Below are 17,854 nucleotides of genomic sequence, written 5' to 3' on the forward strand. Positions count from 1 at the left end.
CATTGGGGGGACGGTTGGGGATGTTTGGGGACGTTGGGAGGGCGTTTGGGGACATTGGGGTGATCCTCGGGGACACTGGGGGGACGTTTGGGGACATTGGGGTGATCCTCGGGGACATTGGGGGGATGTTTGGGGACATTGGGAGGAGCCTTGGGGACACCCGGGCCTGCGGAGAGACAGGGGCTGACTGGGGGGGACACTTGGGGACACTGGGGGGGACACTTGGGGACATTGGGATGAGCCTTGGGGACACCTGGGCCTGCGGAGAGACGGCCGGTGACTGGGGGGAGAGCCTTGGGGACACTGGGGGGCGTTTGGGGACATTGGGGGGGTATCTGGGGACATTACGAGGGTATTTGGGGACATTGGGGGGTGTTTGGGGACATTGGGGGGACACCTGGGGAGATCCGGGCCTGCGGAGAGACGGGGGCTGACTGGGGGGGACACTTGGGGACATTGGGGGGAGCCTTGGGGACATTGGGGAGCTGTTTGGGGACATTGGGGGGAGCCTTGGGGACCCCCGTGTCTGTGGAGAGACGGTGGGTGACCAGGGGGGACCCTTGGGGACATTCGGGGGGCATTTGGGGACACTGGGAGGAGCCTTGGGGACACCCAGGGGGACCTTTGGGGACACCAAGAGGGCATTTGGGGACACTGGAGGGACCCTCGGGGACACGGAGGGGACCCTCGGGGACATTGAGGGGAGCCTTGGAGACACCAGAGGGACCTTTGAGGACACCAGGAGGAAGCTTGGAGACACCTGGGGACACCAGGAGGGCGCCTGGGGACACCGGGGGGCACTTTGGGGACATCGCGGGGCCGCCCCCCCCCAACCTTTCCCGCGCCGCAAGCCCCGCCCCTCCTCACGCCCCGCCCCTCCCGAGGAGGCCCCGCCCCGCCCCGCCCGTTTAAACGCCCCGCCCCGCTCCCCCTCCCCGGCCAATCAGCGCGCGGCGTTCGGGCCGTGCCCATATATGGACGGCGGCGCGCGCGGCGCGCGGGGGGCGTGGTCTCCGCGGGGGGCGTGGCCAGGCGGGCCCCCGGTCCCGTGTGGGCCCCGTGGGGGGGTGGGGGCGAGAACCGGGGGTGGAGGGGGGGAACACGGCGCCGGTGCCCGGCGGGCAGGACGCGGCAACGGGGTCTGGGGGCACCGCCGGACCCACCCGCCCGCCGGGAGAGCGGCGCCGGTGCTCGGTGTCGCACCGGGATCCCCCCGCCGTGCCCTCCGTTAGGCGCCGTGCGCGCTCCCAGCCGCCCGCCCGCAGGCCCGGGCCGCTCCCCGGGGCATCCCGCGACCCGTCCCGTTCCGACCGGGCCCCACCCGGTGCCGCCGCCCCTCCCCCGCTCACCGGGCCGTGCCGGGCGCGGCCGCTCCGCCTCTCCGGCCGCTTCCGGGGTGCCGCGCCGCGCATGCGCCCGGGGCCCGCCGCCCTGCGCGCCTGCGGCTGCGCGGAGCATCACGGGGGATGTAGTTCCCGTCCGCCATGTTCCGGGGCATCACGGGAGCTGTAGTTCTTTCCCCGCCGGCCGCGGGGCGTGCTGGGAGTTGTAGTTCCCGGACCCCCACCCCCCCCAAAAATGACTGGGCGGCACCGCCGGCTGTCACGTGGTTGGTTTATTTTGGGGTACAAACCCCGGAGACCCCCCCCAAGGTGTCACCCCCCCCCCCCTCCCCAAACACCCAAAATCCCCGGATTTCACCCCAAATTCACACCCAGCACCCAAAACTCTCAGGGCTCTTCCCCCCCAGCACCCACAGGTGCCCCCCCACGACCCCCAGACCCATAATTGCCCCCCCCAGCACCCACGGTTGCCCCCCCCAGCACCCACAGGTGCCCCCCAGACCCACAATTGCCCCCTCAGGTGCTCCCCCAGGTGCTCCCCCAGGTGCTCCCCCAGGTGCCCCCCAGGTGCCCCCGCCCCCTCAGCAGCCGCTCTCGGCCGCCGGGCGCTGCCCCCCGTCGCGACTGAGCCCTCGGGGGGGCCCTGGGGGGGCCGGGGACCCCCATCCGGCACCGCTGCCACCCCCGCCGCACCTCGGCCTGCACCTGCGGGGCGGCATGTCGCGACATGGGGCACGGCCCGCCGCGATAGGCCCCGCCCACGCCGCGATAGGCCCCGCCCATCGCGATAGACAGTGCCCATGCCGCGATAGGCCCCGCCCACGCCGCGATAGGCCCCGCCCGTGTCGCGACATGGCGCACCTCCTTGTTGGTGAAGCAGTAGAGGGACGCTGACCACCAGGCCCTGCTCGGGGGGGGGGGGGGGTGGGGGGGGGGGGGGGACACGGGGACACTTTGGGGGGGCTGGCGCTTCCAATTAACCCCAATTAACCCAATTAATCTCATCCCCAATTAACCTCAATAAACCCTAATTAATCCAAATCGACCTAAATTAACGGATATTAACACCAATTAGTGCAAAATCACCAAAATCAACTCAAATTGACCCAAATTAACGCAAATTAACCCCAAATTAACCCAAATTAATGCCTCAGGTGTGTCCCCAGGTGTGTCCCTCACCTGTGCGGCGGTAGGTGAGCAGCAGGTGCAGCACAGCCGGGCCAGCCTGACCTCCCCCAATTAACCAATAGAACACCAATTAACCCCAATTATCCCCAATTATCCCCATTAACACCTCATTAACGCCCTGATTAACCCCTCAGGTGTGTCCCCAGGTGTGTCCCTCACCTGTGCGGAGGTGAGCAGCAGGTGCAGGCACAGCCGGGCCAGCCTGACCCTCCCCAATTAACCAATATAACACCAAATTAACCCCAATTAACCCCATTAACACCTCATTAACGCCCTGATTAACCCCTCAGGTGTGTCCCTCACCTGTGCGGAGGTGAGCAGCAGGTGCAGGCACAGCCGGGCCAGCCTGAGGCTCCCCAATTAACCAATATAACACCAAATTAACCCCAATTAACCCCATTAACACCTCATTAACGCCCTGATTAACCCCTCAGGTGTGTCCCTCACCTGTGCGGAGGTGAGCAGCAGGTGCAGGCACAGCCGGGCCAGCCTGAGGCTCCCCAATTAACCAATATAACACCAAATTAACCCCAATTAACCCCATTAACACCTCATTAACGCCCTGATTAACCCCTCAGGTGTGTCCCTCACCTGTGCGGAGGTGAGCAGCAGGTGCAGGCACAGCCGGGCCAGCCTGAGGCCGCCGCCGCCCTCGCCCTCCCCGGCCAGGGCGAAAATCACCTCGTGCACCCCCAGGAGGGGAATGAGCGTCAGCGTGGAGCGCGCCAGCCTGGCACAGGTGGGACAGGTGGGACAGGTGGGACAGGTGGGACAGGTGGGACAGGTTGGGACACCTGGGGACAGCCCCGGGGCGCAGGGACACACCTGGGGACACGCCCAAGGAGATTTGGGGACCAGGTGTTCCCACTCTCGCCAGGTGTCCCCCAATGATGTCCTCACCTGTCCAGGTGTGTTCCACCCCACAAAATCCCCCACCTGTGCAGGTGTCCCCCCCAATGTCCCCACCTCCCCCGTGTCCCCACCTGTCCAGGTGTCCCCTCCAATGTCCACACCTGTGCACGTGTCCCTACCTGAGCCCCGTGTCCCCCATGATGTCCTCACCTGTCCAGGTGTGTCCCCCCCCAAAATCCCCACCTGTGCAGGTGTCTCCCCCAATGTCCCCACCCCCCCCCGTGTCCCCACCTGTGCAGGTGCGTCCCCACCTGATCCGCGTGTCCCACCCCAATGTCCCCACCCCCCCCCGTGTCCCCACCTGTGCAGGTGCGTCCCCACCTGAGCCGCGTGTCCCCCCCAATGTCCCCACCCATTCCAGGTGTCCCCACCTGTCCAGGTGCGTCCCCACCTGTGCAGGTGTCCCCCCCAGTGTCCCCACCCCCCCCCGTGTCCCCACCTGTGCAGGTGCGTCCCCACCTGAGCCGCGTGTCCCCCCCAATGTCCCCACCCCCCCCGTGTCCCCACCTGTGCAGGTGCGTCCCCACCTGAGCCGCGTGTCCCCCCCAATGTCCCCACCCATTCCAGGTGTCCCCACCTGTGCAGGTGCGTCCCCACCTGAGCCGCGTGTCCCCCCCAATGTCCCCACCCATTCCAGGTGTCCCCACCTGTGCAGGTGCGTCCCCACCTGAGCCGCGTGTCCCCCCCCAATGTCCCCACCCCCCCCGTGTCCCCACCTGTGCAGGTGCGTCCCCACCTGAGCTGCGTGTCCCCCCCCAATGTCCCCACCCATTCCAGGTGTCCCCACCTGTGCAGGTGCGTCCCCACCTGATCCGCGTGTCCCCCCCAATGTCCCCACCCATTCCAGGTGTCCCCACCTGTGCAGGTGCGTCCCCACCTGAGCCGCGTGTCCCCCCCAATGTCCCCACCCCCCCCGTGTCCCCACCTGTGCAGGTGCGTCCCCACCTGAGCCGCGTGTCCCCCCCAATGTCCCCACCCATTCCAGGTGTCCCCACCTGTGCAGGTGCGTCCCCACCTGAGCCGCGTGTCCCCGCGCGCCACCTGCTGCGCGCGCACCTTGGCCACCAGGATGCGCACGATCCTCACGAACACCACGAAGTTCACCTGGCGCGGGTGCGACACACACACGGGTGTGACCCTGACACGGGCGTGGCACAGGTGCGGCACGGGTGCGGCACACCTGGCTGACGTCACGCACCGCCACGGCCGCCAGGATGGGGCAGCGGATCAGCCACCACACGGGCGCCTTCTCATTGCGCTCCCAGCACCTGCGGGGGGCGGGGCCTCGCTCAGCCACGCCCCCCGCGCACCTGAGGGACAGGTGGGGGGCAGGTGAGGGCGGGGACTCACCCCTCGTTCTCGTACAGGTAACGCAGGATGACCCAGGGCACCACGAAGAGCACGGGGACACCTGGGGGGGGGCACACCTGGTGAGGGGCGGGGACACACCTGGGGGGACACACCTGGGGGACACACCTGGGGGGACACACCTGGGGAGGGGCGGGGACACACCTGGGGGACACACCTGGGGGGACACACCTGGGGGGACACACCTGGTGATGGGTGGGGACACACCTGGGGGACAACACCTGGGGAGGGGGGCGGGGACACACCTGGGGGGACACACCTGGGGAGGGGGGGTGGGGACACACCTGGGGGGACACACCTGGGGGGACACACCTGGGGAGGGGCGGGGACACACCTGGGGGACACACCTGGGGGGACACACCTGGGGGGACACACCTGGTGATGGGTGGGGACACACCTGGGGGACACACCTGGGGAGGGGGGCGGGGACACACCTGGGGGGACACACCTGGGGGGACACACCTGGAGGGACACACCTGGTGAGGGGCGGGGACACACCTGGGGGGACACACCTGGGGAGGGGGGCGGGGACACACCTGGGGGACACACCTGGGGGACACACCTGGGGGGACACACCTGGTGATGGGCGGGGACACACCTGGGGGGACACACCTGGGGGGACACACCTGGAGGGACACACCTGGTGAGGGGCGGGGACACACCTGGGGGACACACCTGGGGAGGGGGGCGGGGACACACCTGGGGGGACACACCTGGGGAGGGGGGCGGGGACACACCTGGGGAGGGGCGTGGACACAAAGGTTCAGCAGGTGACACGGGTGACACAGAACATACAGGTGATGTATGCACAGGTGACACGATAACATGGTAACGCAGTGACACAGTGACACACAGGTGGCACAGGTGACACACAGGTGGCACAGGTGACACAGGTGACCCGATAACTCGGTAACGCAGTGACGCAGTGACACACAGGTGACACAGGTGACCCGATAACTCGGTAACACAGTGACACAGTGACACACAGGTGACACAGGTGACCCGATAACTCGGTAACGCAGTGACGCAGTGACACACAGGTGGCACAGGTGACACAGGTAACACAATAACTCGGTAACGCAGTGACACGGTGACACACAGGTGACACAGGTGACACAGGTGACACGATAACACAGTGACACAGTGACACACAGGTGACACAGGTGGCACAGGTGACACAATAACTCGGTAACGCAGTGACACGGTGACACACAGGTGGCACAGGTGACACAGGTAACACAATAACACGGTAACGCAGTGACACGGTGACACACAGGTGGCACAGGTGACACACAGGTGGCACAGGTGACACAGGTGACACAATAACTCGGTAACGCAGTGACACGGTGACACACAGGTGGCACAGGTGACACAGGTAACACAATAACTCGGTCACGCAGTGACACAGTGACACACAGGTGGCACAGGTGACACAGGTGACACAGGTAACACAATAACTCGGTAACGCAGTGACACAGTGACACACAGGTGGCACAGGTGACACAGGTAACACAATAACTCGGTAACGCAGTGACACAGTGACACACAGGTGGCACAGGTGACGCACAGGTGGCACAGGTGACACAGGTAACACAATAACTCGGTAACGCAGTGACACAGTGACACACAGGTGGCACAGGTGACACAGGTGACACAGGTAACACAATAACTCAGTAACGCAGTGACACGGTGACACACAGGTGGCACAGGTGACACAGGTGACCCGATAACTCGGTAACGCAGTGACACGGTGACACACAGGTGGCACAGGTGACACACAGGTGGCACAGGTGACACACACAGGTGCGTCCCTCACCCCAGCCGAGCAGCAGGAAGGCGGGCAGGCGGCTCCGGGCGGGCGTGGCCAGCAGCAGCCGCAGCAGGTACAGCCCCTCGGCCGTGGCCCAGGCGTAGTTGGCTCCCACGCAGTACTGCGCCAGGCTCTGCGCCACGCGGCACGCGGGGCCCGCCTGGAGCCGCTGTGCCACCGCTGTCACCTCCCCGGCCACCGGTGTCACCTCCCCGACACTCCTGTCACCTCCCTGGCCACCGCTGTCACCTCCCCGGCCACCGGTGTCACCTCCCTGGCCACCGCTGCCACCTCCCCGACACTCCTGTCACCTCCCCAGCCACCGGTGTCACCTCCCCGACACTCCTGTCACCTCCCCGGCCACCGGTGTCACCTCCCTGGCCACCGCTGCCACCTCCCCGACGCTCCTGTCACCTCCCCGGCCACCGGTGTCACCTCCCCGACACTCCTGTCACCTCCCTGGCCACCGGTGTCACCTCCCCGACGCCGCTGTCACCTCCCCGACACCGCTGCCACCTCCCCGACACCGCTGTCACCTCCCCGACGCTCCTGTCACCTCCCTGGCCACCTCTGTCACCTCCCCGGCCACCGGTGTCACCTCCCCGGCCACCGGTGTCACCTCCCCGGCACCGCTGTCACCTCTCCGACACTCCTGTCACCTCCCTGGCACCACTGTCACCTCCCTGGCCACCAGTGTCACCTCCCCGACGCTCCTGTCCCCTCCCTGGCCACCACTGCCACCTCCCTGGCCAACGGTGTCACCTCCCCGGCCACCGCTGTCACCTCCCCGACACTCCTGTCCCCTCCCTGGCCACCGCTGTCACCTCTCTGGCCACCGCTCTGTCCCCTCCTGGACACTTCTGTCCCCTCCCTGGCCACCTCCGTCCCCTCTCTGTCCCCTCCCTGCCGTCACTGTGTCCCCTCTCTGTCCCCTCTGCCGCCATTGCTGTCCCCTCTCTGTCCCCTCTCTGTCCCCTCTGCCGCCATTGCTGTCCCCTCTCTGTCCCCTCTCTGTCCCCTCTGCCGCCATTGCTGTCCCCTCCCCGACACCGACACCGGCACGAGGGCACGGCCGCCCCCACGAGTGTCCCCTCTCCCCTCTCAGTGTCCCCACCGGTGTCCCCTGGTCCTGTGGCTGTCCCCTCCCTCCCTCCCATGGTGTCCCTTGCCTGTCCCCTGGCTGTCCCCTGGCTGTCCCTTGGCTGTCCCCAGGTGTCCCCTGGCTGTCCCCAGGTGTCCCCATCTGTCCCCAGGTGTCCCCAGTGTCCCAGCAGCTGCAGGGGGTGGCCCGGGTGCTGTCCCTCTGTCCCCATGCCTGTCCCCACACTGTCCCCAGCTGTCCCCTGGCTGTCCCTTGGCTGTCCCCAGGTGTCCCCAGGTGTCCCCAGTGTCCCACCTGCTGTCCCAGCAGCTGCAGGGGGTGGCCCGGGTGCTGTCCCTCTGTCCCCGTGCCTGTCCCCACACTGTCCCCAGCTGTCCCCACACTGTCCCCAGGTGTCCCCACACTGTCCCCAGGTGTCCCCAGTGTCCCACCTGCTGTCCCAGCAGCTGCAGGGGGTGGCCCGGGTGCTGTCCCCAGGTGTCCCCACACTGTCCCCACACTGTCCCCAGTGTCCCACCTGCTGTCCCAGCAGCTGCAGGGGGTGGCCCGGGTGCTGTCCCTCCTGCTGTCCCCCCTGGTGTCCCTGTTGGTGGCCCGGGTGTGGCAGCAGCGCGTCCCGGCTCAGGATGGCGGCGGCGCGGAGAGCGAAGGACACGAAGAGGTTGGCGTGGATCAGGTTCCGCGTGCAGCGCAGGCGCCTGGGGACATTGGGGACATTGGGGACATTGGGGACACTGGGGACATTGGGGACATTGGGGACACTGGGGACATTGGGGACATTGGGACATTGGGGACATTGGGACATTGGGACATTGGGGACATTGGGGACATTGGGGACATTGGGGACACTGGGGACATCCATGGGGACATCGGGGACATTGGGGACATTGGGACATTGGGGACATCCATGGGGACATCCACGGGGACATTGGGGACATTGGGGACATCCACGGGGACATTGGGGACATTGGGACATTGGGGGCATTGGGGACATCCATGGGGACACTGGGGACATTGGGGACATTGGGGACACTGGGGACATTGGGACACTGGGGACATTGGGGACATTGGGGACATTGGGGACACTGGGGACATTGGGGACATCCATGGGGACACTGGTGGCATTGGGGGCATTGGGGGCATTGGGGACATTGGGGACACAGGGACATGGGGACACGGGGACAACAGCCCCAAGGTGTGACAGTGTCCCCAGGTGTCCCCAGGTGTGTCCCCACCTGAGCACCAGGGACAGCGAGTACCCGACGGTGTGTCAGTGTGACAATGCCACAGGTGCGTCCCCAGGTGTGTCACACCCCCCAGGTGTCCCCAGGTGTGTCCCCAGGTGTGTCCCCAGGTGTGTCCCCAGGTGTGTCCCCAGGTGTGTCATACCCCCAGGTGTCCCCAGATGTGCCCCCAGGTGTGTCCCCAGGTGTGTCCCCAGGTGTGTCCCCAGGTGTGTCACACCCCCCAGGTGTCCCCAGGTGTGTCCCCAGGTGTGTCCCCAGGTGTGTCCCCAGGTGTGTCATACCCCCAGGTGTCCCCAGATGTGCCCCCAGGTGTGTCCCCAGGTGTGTCCCCAGGTGTGTCCCCAGGTGTGTCACACCCCCCAGGTGTCCCCAGGTGTGTCCCCAGGTGTGTCCCCAGGTGTGTCCCCAGGTGTGTCATACCCCCAGGTGTCCCCAGGTGTGCCCCCAGGTGTGTCCCCAGGTGTGTCCCCAGGTGTGTCTCCAGGTGTGTCACACCCCCCAGGTGTGTCCCCAGGTGTGTCACACCCCCCAGGTGTCCCCAGGTGTGTCCCCAGGTGTGTCACACCCCCCAGGTGTCCCCAGGTGTGCCCCTAGGTGTGTCCCCAGGTGTGTCACACCCCCCAGGTGTCCCCAGGTGTGTCCCCAGGTGTGTCCCCACCTGAGCAGCAGCAGCAGCAGCAGCGCCGCCAGCAGCGCCACCAGGGACAGCGAGTAGCCGACGGTGTAGAGGAGGCGGAACTGCTCCAGCAGCCACACCTGGCGCTGAGGGGACACGGGGACACCGGGCAGGGGACAGACAGGGGGACACCGGGACAGACAGGGGGACACCGGGCAGGGGACACCGGGACAGACAGGGGGACACGGGGACAAGGGGACACGGTAGGGGACAGGGGACACGGGGACAAGGGGACAAAAGGAAATGGGACGTGGCGGGGGACAGGGGGACACCGGGACAAGGGACAGGGGGACAAGGGGACAGGGGGACACAGTGGGGGACAGGGGACACGGGGACAAGGGGACAAGGGGACAGGGGACATGGGGACAAGGGGACAAGGGGACAAAAGGAAATGGGACGTGGCGGGGGACAGGGGGACACGGGGACAAGGGACACGCCATGGCACAGGGGACGCGGGACACGGGGACACGGTGGGGGGACAAGGGGACAGGGGGACAAGGGGACAGGGGGACAAGGGGACATGGGGGACACGGCACAGGGGACACGAGATGGCACAGGGGACACGGGACAGGGAGACAGGACACGGCAGGGGACACGGCATGGCACCGGGGACACGGGACGCGGGGCACAGCGGTGACACGGGGGGGTGGCAATGTGCCGGCACAGCGTGGCACCGGGGGTGACACGGGGGGTGACACGGGGGGGTGACAATGTGCCGGCACAGCGTGGCAGCGGCGCCACCCGGTGTCACGCTGCGCTCCGTGTGACCCGCGCAGTGTGACACACACCCGGTGACACGGAGCGCGACACGGGCACGGGCGCGTGGGGCCGCCCGCGGGGGTGGCACCCGCGGTGTCACCGCGCTGTGACCTCGCTGCCACCACCTGCAGCGCCACAACGGCCCCCGTGCTGCGCCCTCCCTGTCCCCTGATTGTCCCCTCTCTGTCCCCGCCACGTCCCCTCCCTGTCCCCCCTCATTGTCCCCCCATTGTCTCCACCCTGTCCCCTCATTGTCCCCTCTTTGTGCCCCCCAATGTCCCCTCATTGTCCCCACCCTGTCCCCTCTCTATCCCCGCCACGTCCCCGCCGTGTCCTCCCCCATTGTCCCCCCATTGTCCCCTCGTTGTCCCTCTCCCTGTTCCCTCTCTTTCCCCTCTTTGTCCCCCCCAATGTCCCCTCATTGTCCCCTTCCTGTCTCCCCCAATGTCCCCTCCCTGTCCCCCCTTTATCCCCGCCACATCCCCGCCCTGTCCCCTCAGTGCCACCTCCCTGTCCCCTCAATTTCCCCACCTTGTCCCCTCATTGTCCCCCCTCATTGTCCCCTCCCTGTCCCCTCCCTGTCCCCTCATTGTCCCCCCTCATTGTCCCCCCATTGTCCCCCTCCCTTGTCCCCTCATTGTCCCCACCCTGTCCCCTCTCTGTCCCCTCCCTTGTCCCCTCATTGTCCCCTCATTATCCCCACCCTGTCCCCTCTCTGTCCCCTCAGTGCCATCTCCCTGTCCCCTTATTGTCCCCTCTCTGTCCCCTCATTGCTCCCTCCCTGTCCCCACCCTGTCCCCTCGCTGTCCCCTCCCTTGTCCCCCCATTGTCCCCTCCCTGTTCCCTCTCTGTCCCCTCTCTGTCCCCTCATTGTCCCCTCATTATCCCCACCCTGTCCCCTCTCTGTCCCCTCCCTTGTCCCCTCCCTGTCCCCTCAGTGCCATCTCCCTGTCCCCACCCTGTCCCCTCATTGTCCCCACCCTGTCCCCTCGCTGTCCTCCCCCATTGTCCCCCCATTGTCCCCTCGCTGTCCCCTCGCTGTCCCCTCATTGTCCCCCCATTGTCCCCTCGCTGTCCCCTCAGTGCCATCTCCCTGTCCCCACCCTGTCCCCTCGCTGTCCCCCCGCTGTCCCCTCGCTGTCCCCACCTCCAGCGGTGTCACCTGCGCCACATCATCCTCGCACTGCGAGTTGTCCTGCCACGTCCTGCCGCTGTCGTCCGTCACCCAGCGCCCGTCGGGGCCGCAGCGCCGCGCCACCAGCCCGCCCTGCACTGCGGCACGGCTGTCACCCCCCGCGCCACCCCGGTGCCACCCCCGGCGCCACCGCGGGGTCCCCTCCCCGGGGGTACCTCGGTGGTACCAGGGCAGGTACCAGGGGCAGGGCACGGTGGCCGTGCTGTTGGGGGCGGCGTCGCCCCAGCACGCGTACAGGTCGAAGCTGCGGTTGCACGCGGGCCCTGAGGGGACACAAGTGCCACCAAGGTGCCGCCAAAGTGCCGCCAAAGTGCCGCCAAGGTGTCGCCAAGGTGTCACAAAAGTGTCGCCAAGGTGTCGCCAAGGTGTCACCAATGTGTCACCAAAGTGTCACCAAGGTGTTGCCAAGGTGCCGCCAAAGTGTCACCAAGGTGTCACCAAGGTGTCACCAAAGTGTCACCAAAGTGCCACCAAAGTGTCACCAAGGTGTCGCCAAGGTGTCGCCAAGGTGTCACCAAGGTGTGGGCGGGGTCTCACCTGCCGGGGGCGGGGCCAGGCGCAGGTGCAGCTCGCACGCCTGGCGGTACTGGTGCCACGCCACAACGGTGGCCTGGGCGGAGCGCTCCTGGGGACAGCGAGGGGACAATGAGGGACAGCAATGGGGACAGCAGTGGGACAGGGGGACAGCAATCAGCAGGGGTGGAGCGCTCCTGGGGACATGGGGACAGCGAGGGGACAATGAGGGACAGCAATGGGGACAGAGGGGACAGCAGTGGGGACAGAGGGGACAGCAATCAGCAGGGGCGGAGCGCTCCTGGGGACACGGGGGACAGCGAGGGGACATCGGGGGGGGGGGGGACAATGAGGGGACAATGAGGGACAGCAGGGGGGACAGCAATGGGGACAGAGGGGACAGCAATGGGGACAGCAATCAGCAGGGGCGGAGCGTTCCTGGGGACATGGGGGACAGCAAGGGGACAATGAGGGGGGACAGCAATGGGACAGCAATGGGACAGAGGGGACAGCAGAGAGGACATCAATGGGGACAGCAGAGGGGACATCATGGGGACAATGAGGGGACACCGAGGGGGACACCGGGGGACACCGGGGGACAGCGCGGGGTCTCACCTCTGCTCCCGGCGGGCCGGGGGTCGCCACCTGCTGGCCCATGGTGGCACTGAGTGGCCTCCGGTGGCCGCTGGTGGCCGCGGGGTGTGGCCGCTGTCCCCTCGGTGTCCCCTCGGTGTCCCCTCGGTGTCCCCGTGTCACCGGCGGCGGCTCCGCGCGTGGCTCTGTCACCCCCCGGGTGGCACCGGCGGGGGCGGGCACCGCCCCTGGGAGGGGCCTCGGTGTCACCCGGTGCCACCCGGGGGTGTCCCATTGTCGCCAGGGGGGTCCCCGGTGTCCCCCTGTGTCACCCACCGGGGTTTCGATGTCACCAAGGGGCACCTCGGTGTCACCCAGCGTCACCAGAGGGGTCTTGGTGTCACCAGGGGGGTCCCAGGTGTCACCCAAGCGTCACCCAGGTGTGTCCCCCAGGTGTGTCCCCCAGGTGTGTCACCAGTGTCCCCCGCACCTGCCCCAGTGTCCCCCAGCGTCCCCCAGCGTCCCCAAAACAAAGGGGCGTGGCTCTAAACTAAAGGGGGCGTGTCCCCGAACACGGGGGGGCGTGTCCCCGAACACGGGGGGGCGTGTCCCAGCAGGAGGGGGCGTGCCCATAGCACAGAGGGGCGTGTCCTCATTTGAAGCGCCGTCCGCCCGTCCGCCAGGGGGCGCCAACCAGGGCAGAGGGGGCGTGTCCCAGCGGGAGGGGCGTGTCCCAACGCGAGGGGGCGTGTCCCCATGGCAGAGGGGGCGTGTCCTCATTGAAGCGGGGTCCGCCCGTCCGCCAGGGGGCGCCGACCCCGACGAAGAGGACGGAAGGACGGACGGACGGAAGAAGGGTGGGCGCGTCCCGGCTCTCCCCGCCCCCTCCCCCCGCTCCCCGTGACGTCATCCGGGCGCGCCCCCGCCGGCCGCTCGCGGCGCGATGGTGGCGGGCGCGTTCCCGCTGGCCAAGCTGCTGACGCTGGGCGCGCGCCAGCTCAGCCGCCCCCTGGCCGCGCGCATCAAGGCGGGGGCGCGCGCGTCGCCCTTCTTCCGCACCTACATCTGCCTGCCGCCCGCGCAGCGTGAGTGACACCTGGGGGGGACACGCCTGGGGGGGACACACCTGGGGGGGGCACACCTGGGGACACACCTGGGGACACGGCTGGGCTGGGGGGGACACACCTGGGGACACGGCTGGGGACACGGCTGGGGGGGACACACCTGGGCTGGGGACACGGCTGGGGGAACACACCTGGGGGGGACACGGCTGGGGACACACCTGGGGACACGGCTGGGGACACGGCTGGGGGAACACACCTGGGCTGGGGGGACACACCTGGGCTGGGGACACACCTGGGCTGGGGACACGGCTGGGGACACACCTGGGGACACACCTGGGGGGACACACCTGGGCTGGGGACACACCTGGGCTGGGGACACGGCTGGGGACACACCTGGGGACACACCTGGGGGGGGCACGGCTGGGGACACGGCTGGGGGGGGGCACACCTGGGGACACGGCTGGGGACACACCTGGGCTGGGGGGGACACACCTGGGGGGGACACGGCTGGGGACACGGCTGGGGACACGGCTGGGGACACGGCTGGGGGGGACACACCTGGGGGAGGCACACCTGGGGGGGCACACCTGGGCTGAGGACACGGCTGGGGACACGGCTGGGGACACACCTGGGCTGGGGGGGACACACCTGGGGGGGGACACGGCTGGGGACACACCTGGGCTGGGGGGGACACACCTGGGGGGGACACACCTGGGGGGACACACCTGGGGACACGGCTGGGGACACACCTGGGCTGGGGACACGGCTGGGGACACGGGGGGGACACACCTGGGGACACACCTCGGGACACGGCTGGGGGGACACACCTGGGGACACGGGGGGGACACGGCTGGGGGGGACACACCTGGGGACACACCTGGGGACACGAGGGGACCCCGCTCTGGGGCGGTTTTGGGGCGTGGGAATCCCCCCTTGGAGGGATCATGGGGGATTGGGGACACTTGGGGACATGGGGACACACCTGGGGACACACCTGGGGGGGACACACCTGGGGACACGGCTGGGGACACGGCTGGGGGGGACACACCTGGGACACACCTGGGGACACGGGGGGACCCCGCTCTGGGGCGGTTTTGGGGCGTGGGACCCCCCCTTTGGAGGGAGGGACAGGGGTCACGGGGGTTTGGGGACACCTGGGGACACACCTGGGGACACACCTGGGGACACAGGGGGACCCCGCTCTGGGCACCATTTGGGGGCTGGGACCCCCCCTTGGAGGGGTCATGGGGGCTTGGGGACACCGAGGGCACACCTGGGGACACCTGGGGACATTGAGGGGACATTGGGAACACCGGGGGGGGGTCTGGGGGTGGATTTTGGGCTGGATTTGGGGGGATTTGGGGCTGGATTTGGGGGGGATTTGGGGCTGGATTTGGGGGGTTTTGGGGCTGGGTTTTGGAGGGGTCTGGGGTTGGTTTGGGGGGGGATTTACCACCACTCCCCCTCTGCCGTGCCTCAGCTTCCCTCCCCATTCCCCGTGCCTCAGTTTCCCCCCTGTGTCCCTCCGTGCCTCAGTTTACCCCCTGGGTGGAGATGCGCACCAAGATGTGCCTCAGTTTCCCTTTCCCGTGCCTCAGTTTCCCCCATTTTCGTGCCTCAGTTTACCACTGGGTGGAGATGCGCACCAAGATGCTGTCACCCATTCCCCGTGCCTCAGTTTACCCCGTTTTTCCCTTTGTGCCTCAGTTTACCCCGTGTCTCTCTCCGTGCCTCAGTTTACCACTGGGTGGAGATGTTTCCTGTGCCTCAGTTTCCCCCCTGTTTTTCCCTCCGTGCCTCAGTTTACCACTGGGTGGAGACGCGCACCAAGATGCTGTCACTCATTCCGCGTGCCTCAGTTTCCCTGTTTCTCTCATTTCCGTGCCTCAGTTTACCCCGTTTTTCCCTTTGTGCCTCAGTTTACCACTGGGTGGAGATGCGCACCAAGATGCTCTCAGTCATTGCCGTGCCTCAGTTTCCCATTCCCGTACCTCAGTTTCCCATTCCCGTGCCTCAGTTTCCCCATTTCTCTCTCTGTGCCTCAGTTTCCCTGTTTCTCTCATTTCTATGCCTCAGTTTCCCCCGTTTTTCCCTCCGTGCCTCAGTTTACCACTGGGCGGAGACGCGCACCAAGATGCTGTCACTCATTCCCCGTGCCTCAGTTTACCCCGTGTTTCCCTCTGTGCCTCAGTTTACCTCCTGGGTGGAGACGCGCACCAAGATGCTGTCACTCATTCCCCGTGCCTCAGTTTACCCCCTGTGTTTCCCTCCGTGCCTCAGTTTACCACTGGGTGGAGATGCGCACCAAGATGCTCTCAGTCATTGCCCTGCCTCAGTTTCCCATTCCCGTGCCTCAGTTTCCCCATTTCTCTCTCTGTGCCTCAGTTTCCCTGTTTCTCTCATTTCTGTGCCTCAGTTTCCCCCCTGTTTTTCCCTCCGTGCCTCAGTTTACCACTGGGTGGAGACGCGCACCAAGATGCTGTCACTCATTCCGCGTGCCTCAGTTTCCCTGTTTCTCTCATTTCCGTGCCTCAGTTTACCCCGTTTTTCCCTTTGTGCCTCAGTTTACCACTGGGTGGAGATGCGCACCAAGATGCTCTCAGTCATTGCCGTGCCTCAGTTTCCCATTCCCGTACCTCAGTTTCCCATTCCCGTGCCTCAGTTTCCCCATTTCTCTCTCTGTGCCTCAGTTTCCCTGTTTCTCTCATTTCTATGCCTCAGTTTCCCCCGTTTTTCCCTCCGTGCCTCAGTTTACCACTGGGCGGAGACGCGCACCAAGATGCTGTCACTCATTCCCCGTGCCTCAGTTTACCCCGTGTTTCCCTCTGTGCCTCAGTTTACCCCCCTGGGTGGAGACGCGCACCAAGATGCTGTCACTCATTCCGCGTGCCTCAGTTTACCCTGTTTCTCTCATTTCTGTGCCTCAGTTTACCACTGGGTGGAGATGCGCACCAAGATGCTGTCAGTCATTCCGCGTGCCTCAGTTTACCCCGTTTCTCTCATTTCCGTGCCTCAGTTTACCACTGGGTGGAGATGCGCACCAAGATGCGCCTGCTGGGGTTCCGCGGCGCGGCGGTGAAGCCGCTCAACGAGGAGGCGGCGGCCGAGCTGGGGGCGGAGCTGCTGGGCGAGGCGCTCGTCTTCGGCGTGGGCGGGCTCTGCCTCTACCTCGAGTACCTGCGGCAGGCGGGGCAGGGCCGGCGGCGCGAGGAGCACCTGGACCGGGCGCTGGCCGAGCTCCGCGAGCACCTGGACGAGCTGCGCAGGGAGCTGGAGGCGCTGCGGGGGCGGGCAGGGGCGGGGCTTGAGTTGGGTGGGGCGGGACACGCCCTGGGTGGAGCTGGGAGCGCTCAGGGAGGGGTTGGACACGCCAGGGAGGGGCGGGGCAGAACAACGGAGGGGCGGGGCATAACCAGGGACACGCCCAGGGAGGGGCGGGGCAGAACCAGGGTGGACACGCCCAGGGAGGGGCGGGGCAGAACCAGGGAAAGGATGGACACGCCCAGGGAACCTCAAGCCACGCCCATGTAAGATCAGGCCACGCCCAGTGCGAAGCTGGACACGCCCAGTGCGAAGCTGGACACGCCCAGGGTGGAGCTGGACACGCCCCCAGCAAAGCTGTGAATGGCGCTGCAGGATCAGGCCACGCCCCCGCTGTGACAGGCCACGCCCCCCCGCATTAAACCCGCTCTGTGCGTTCCGTTCTGTGCCTTTAAGGGGCGGGGCTAACGCGGAGGGTGGGCGTGGCCACTTTTGGCGCGGCCAACGCGATGGGGGCGGGGCCTGGCAAGAAGGAGCGCCACGATTGGTGGGTGGGTGCCGGCGGCTCTGTGGAGTGGGCGTGGCTTCCTCTGAGGGGCGCGGCCACGCCAGCCACGCCCCCCAAACAAAATCATTTACATTTAATTTAAATTTTTCCCGTAAAAAAACCGTTTATTGGTGCAAATAAAGTGAAAAAAACCCAAAAGTGACTTAAAAAACACCCCAAAAACGGGGGTGGGGGAGGGGGGGACGAGCGGGGGGAGGGGCTCCCCTTCCCGCCCTCCCCCCACGGTGATGTGCGCGGGGGGGAGGGGCACAGTGTGGCACTAATTAATTATTATT

At 66.6% G+C, this 17,854-nt stretch overlaps 1 protein-coding gene and 1 pseudogene across 1 annotated transcript; one reads left to right on the plus strand and one right to left on the minus strand.

Moving 5' to 3' along the window:
• Positions 1–1,924: 1,924 nt before the first annotated feature.
• Positions 1,925–12,770, minus strand: LOC134434044 (gastric inhibitory polypeptide receptor-like; annotated as a pseudogene).
• An 854-nt stretch (positions 12,771–13,624) lies between these two features.
• Positions 13,625–17,717, plus strand: LOC134434040 (uncharacterized). The gene is given in 4 exon segments (XM_063182735.1): positions 13,625–13,771; positions 16,767–17,117; positions 17,120–17,344; positions 17,347–17,717. Coding segments are annotated over 4 exon segments (1,071 nt in total). The 5' UTR covers positions 13,625–13,629; the 3' UTR covers positions 17,700–17,717.
• The last annotated feature ends 137 nt before the right edge of the window (positions 17,718–17,854 follow it).

The sequence above is a fragment of the Melospiza melodia genome, unplaced genomic scaffold, assembly GCF_035770615.1.
Source record: "Melospiza melodia melodia isolate bMelMel2 unplaced genomic scaffold, bMelMel2.pri scaffold_306, whole genome shotgun sequence".
NCBI classification, from domain to species: domain Eukaryota; kingdom Metazoa; phylum Chordata; class Aves; order Passeriformes; family Passerellidae; genus Melospiza; species Melospiza melodia.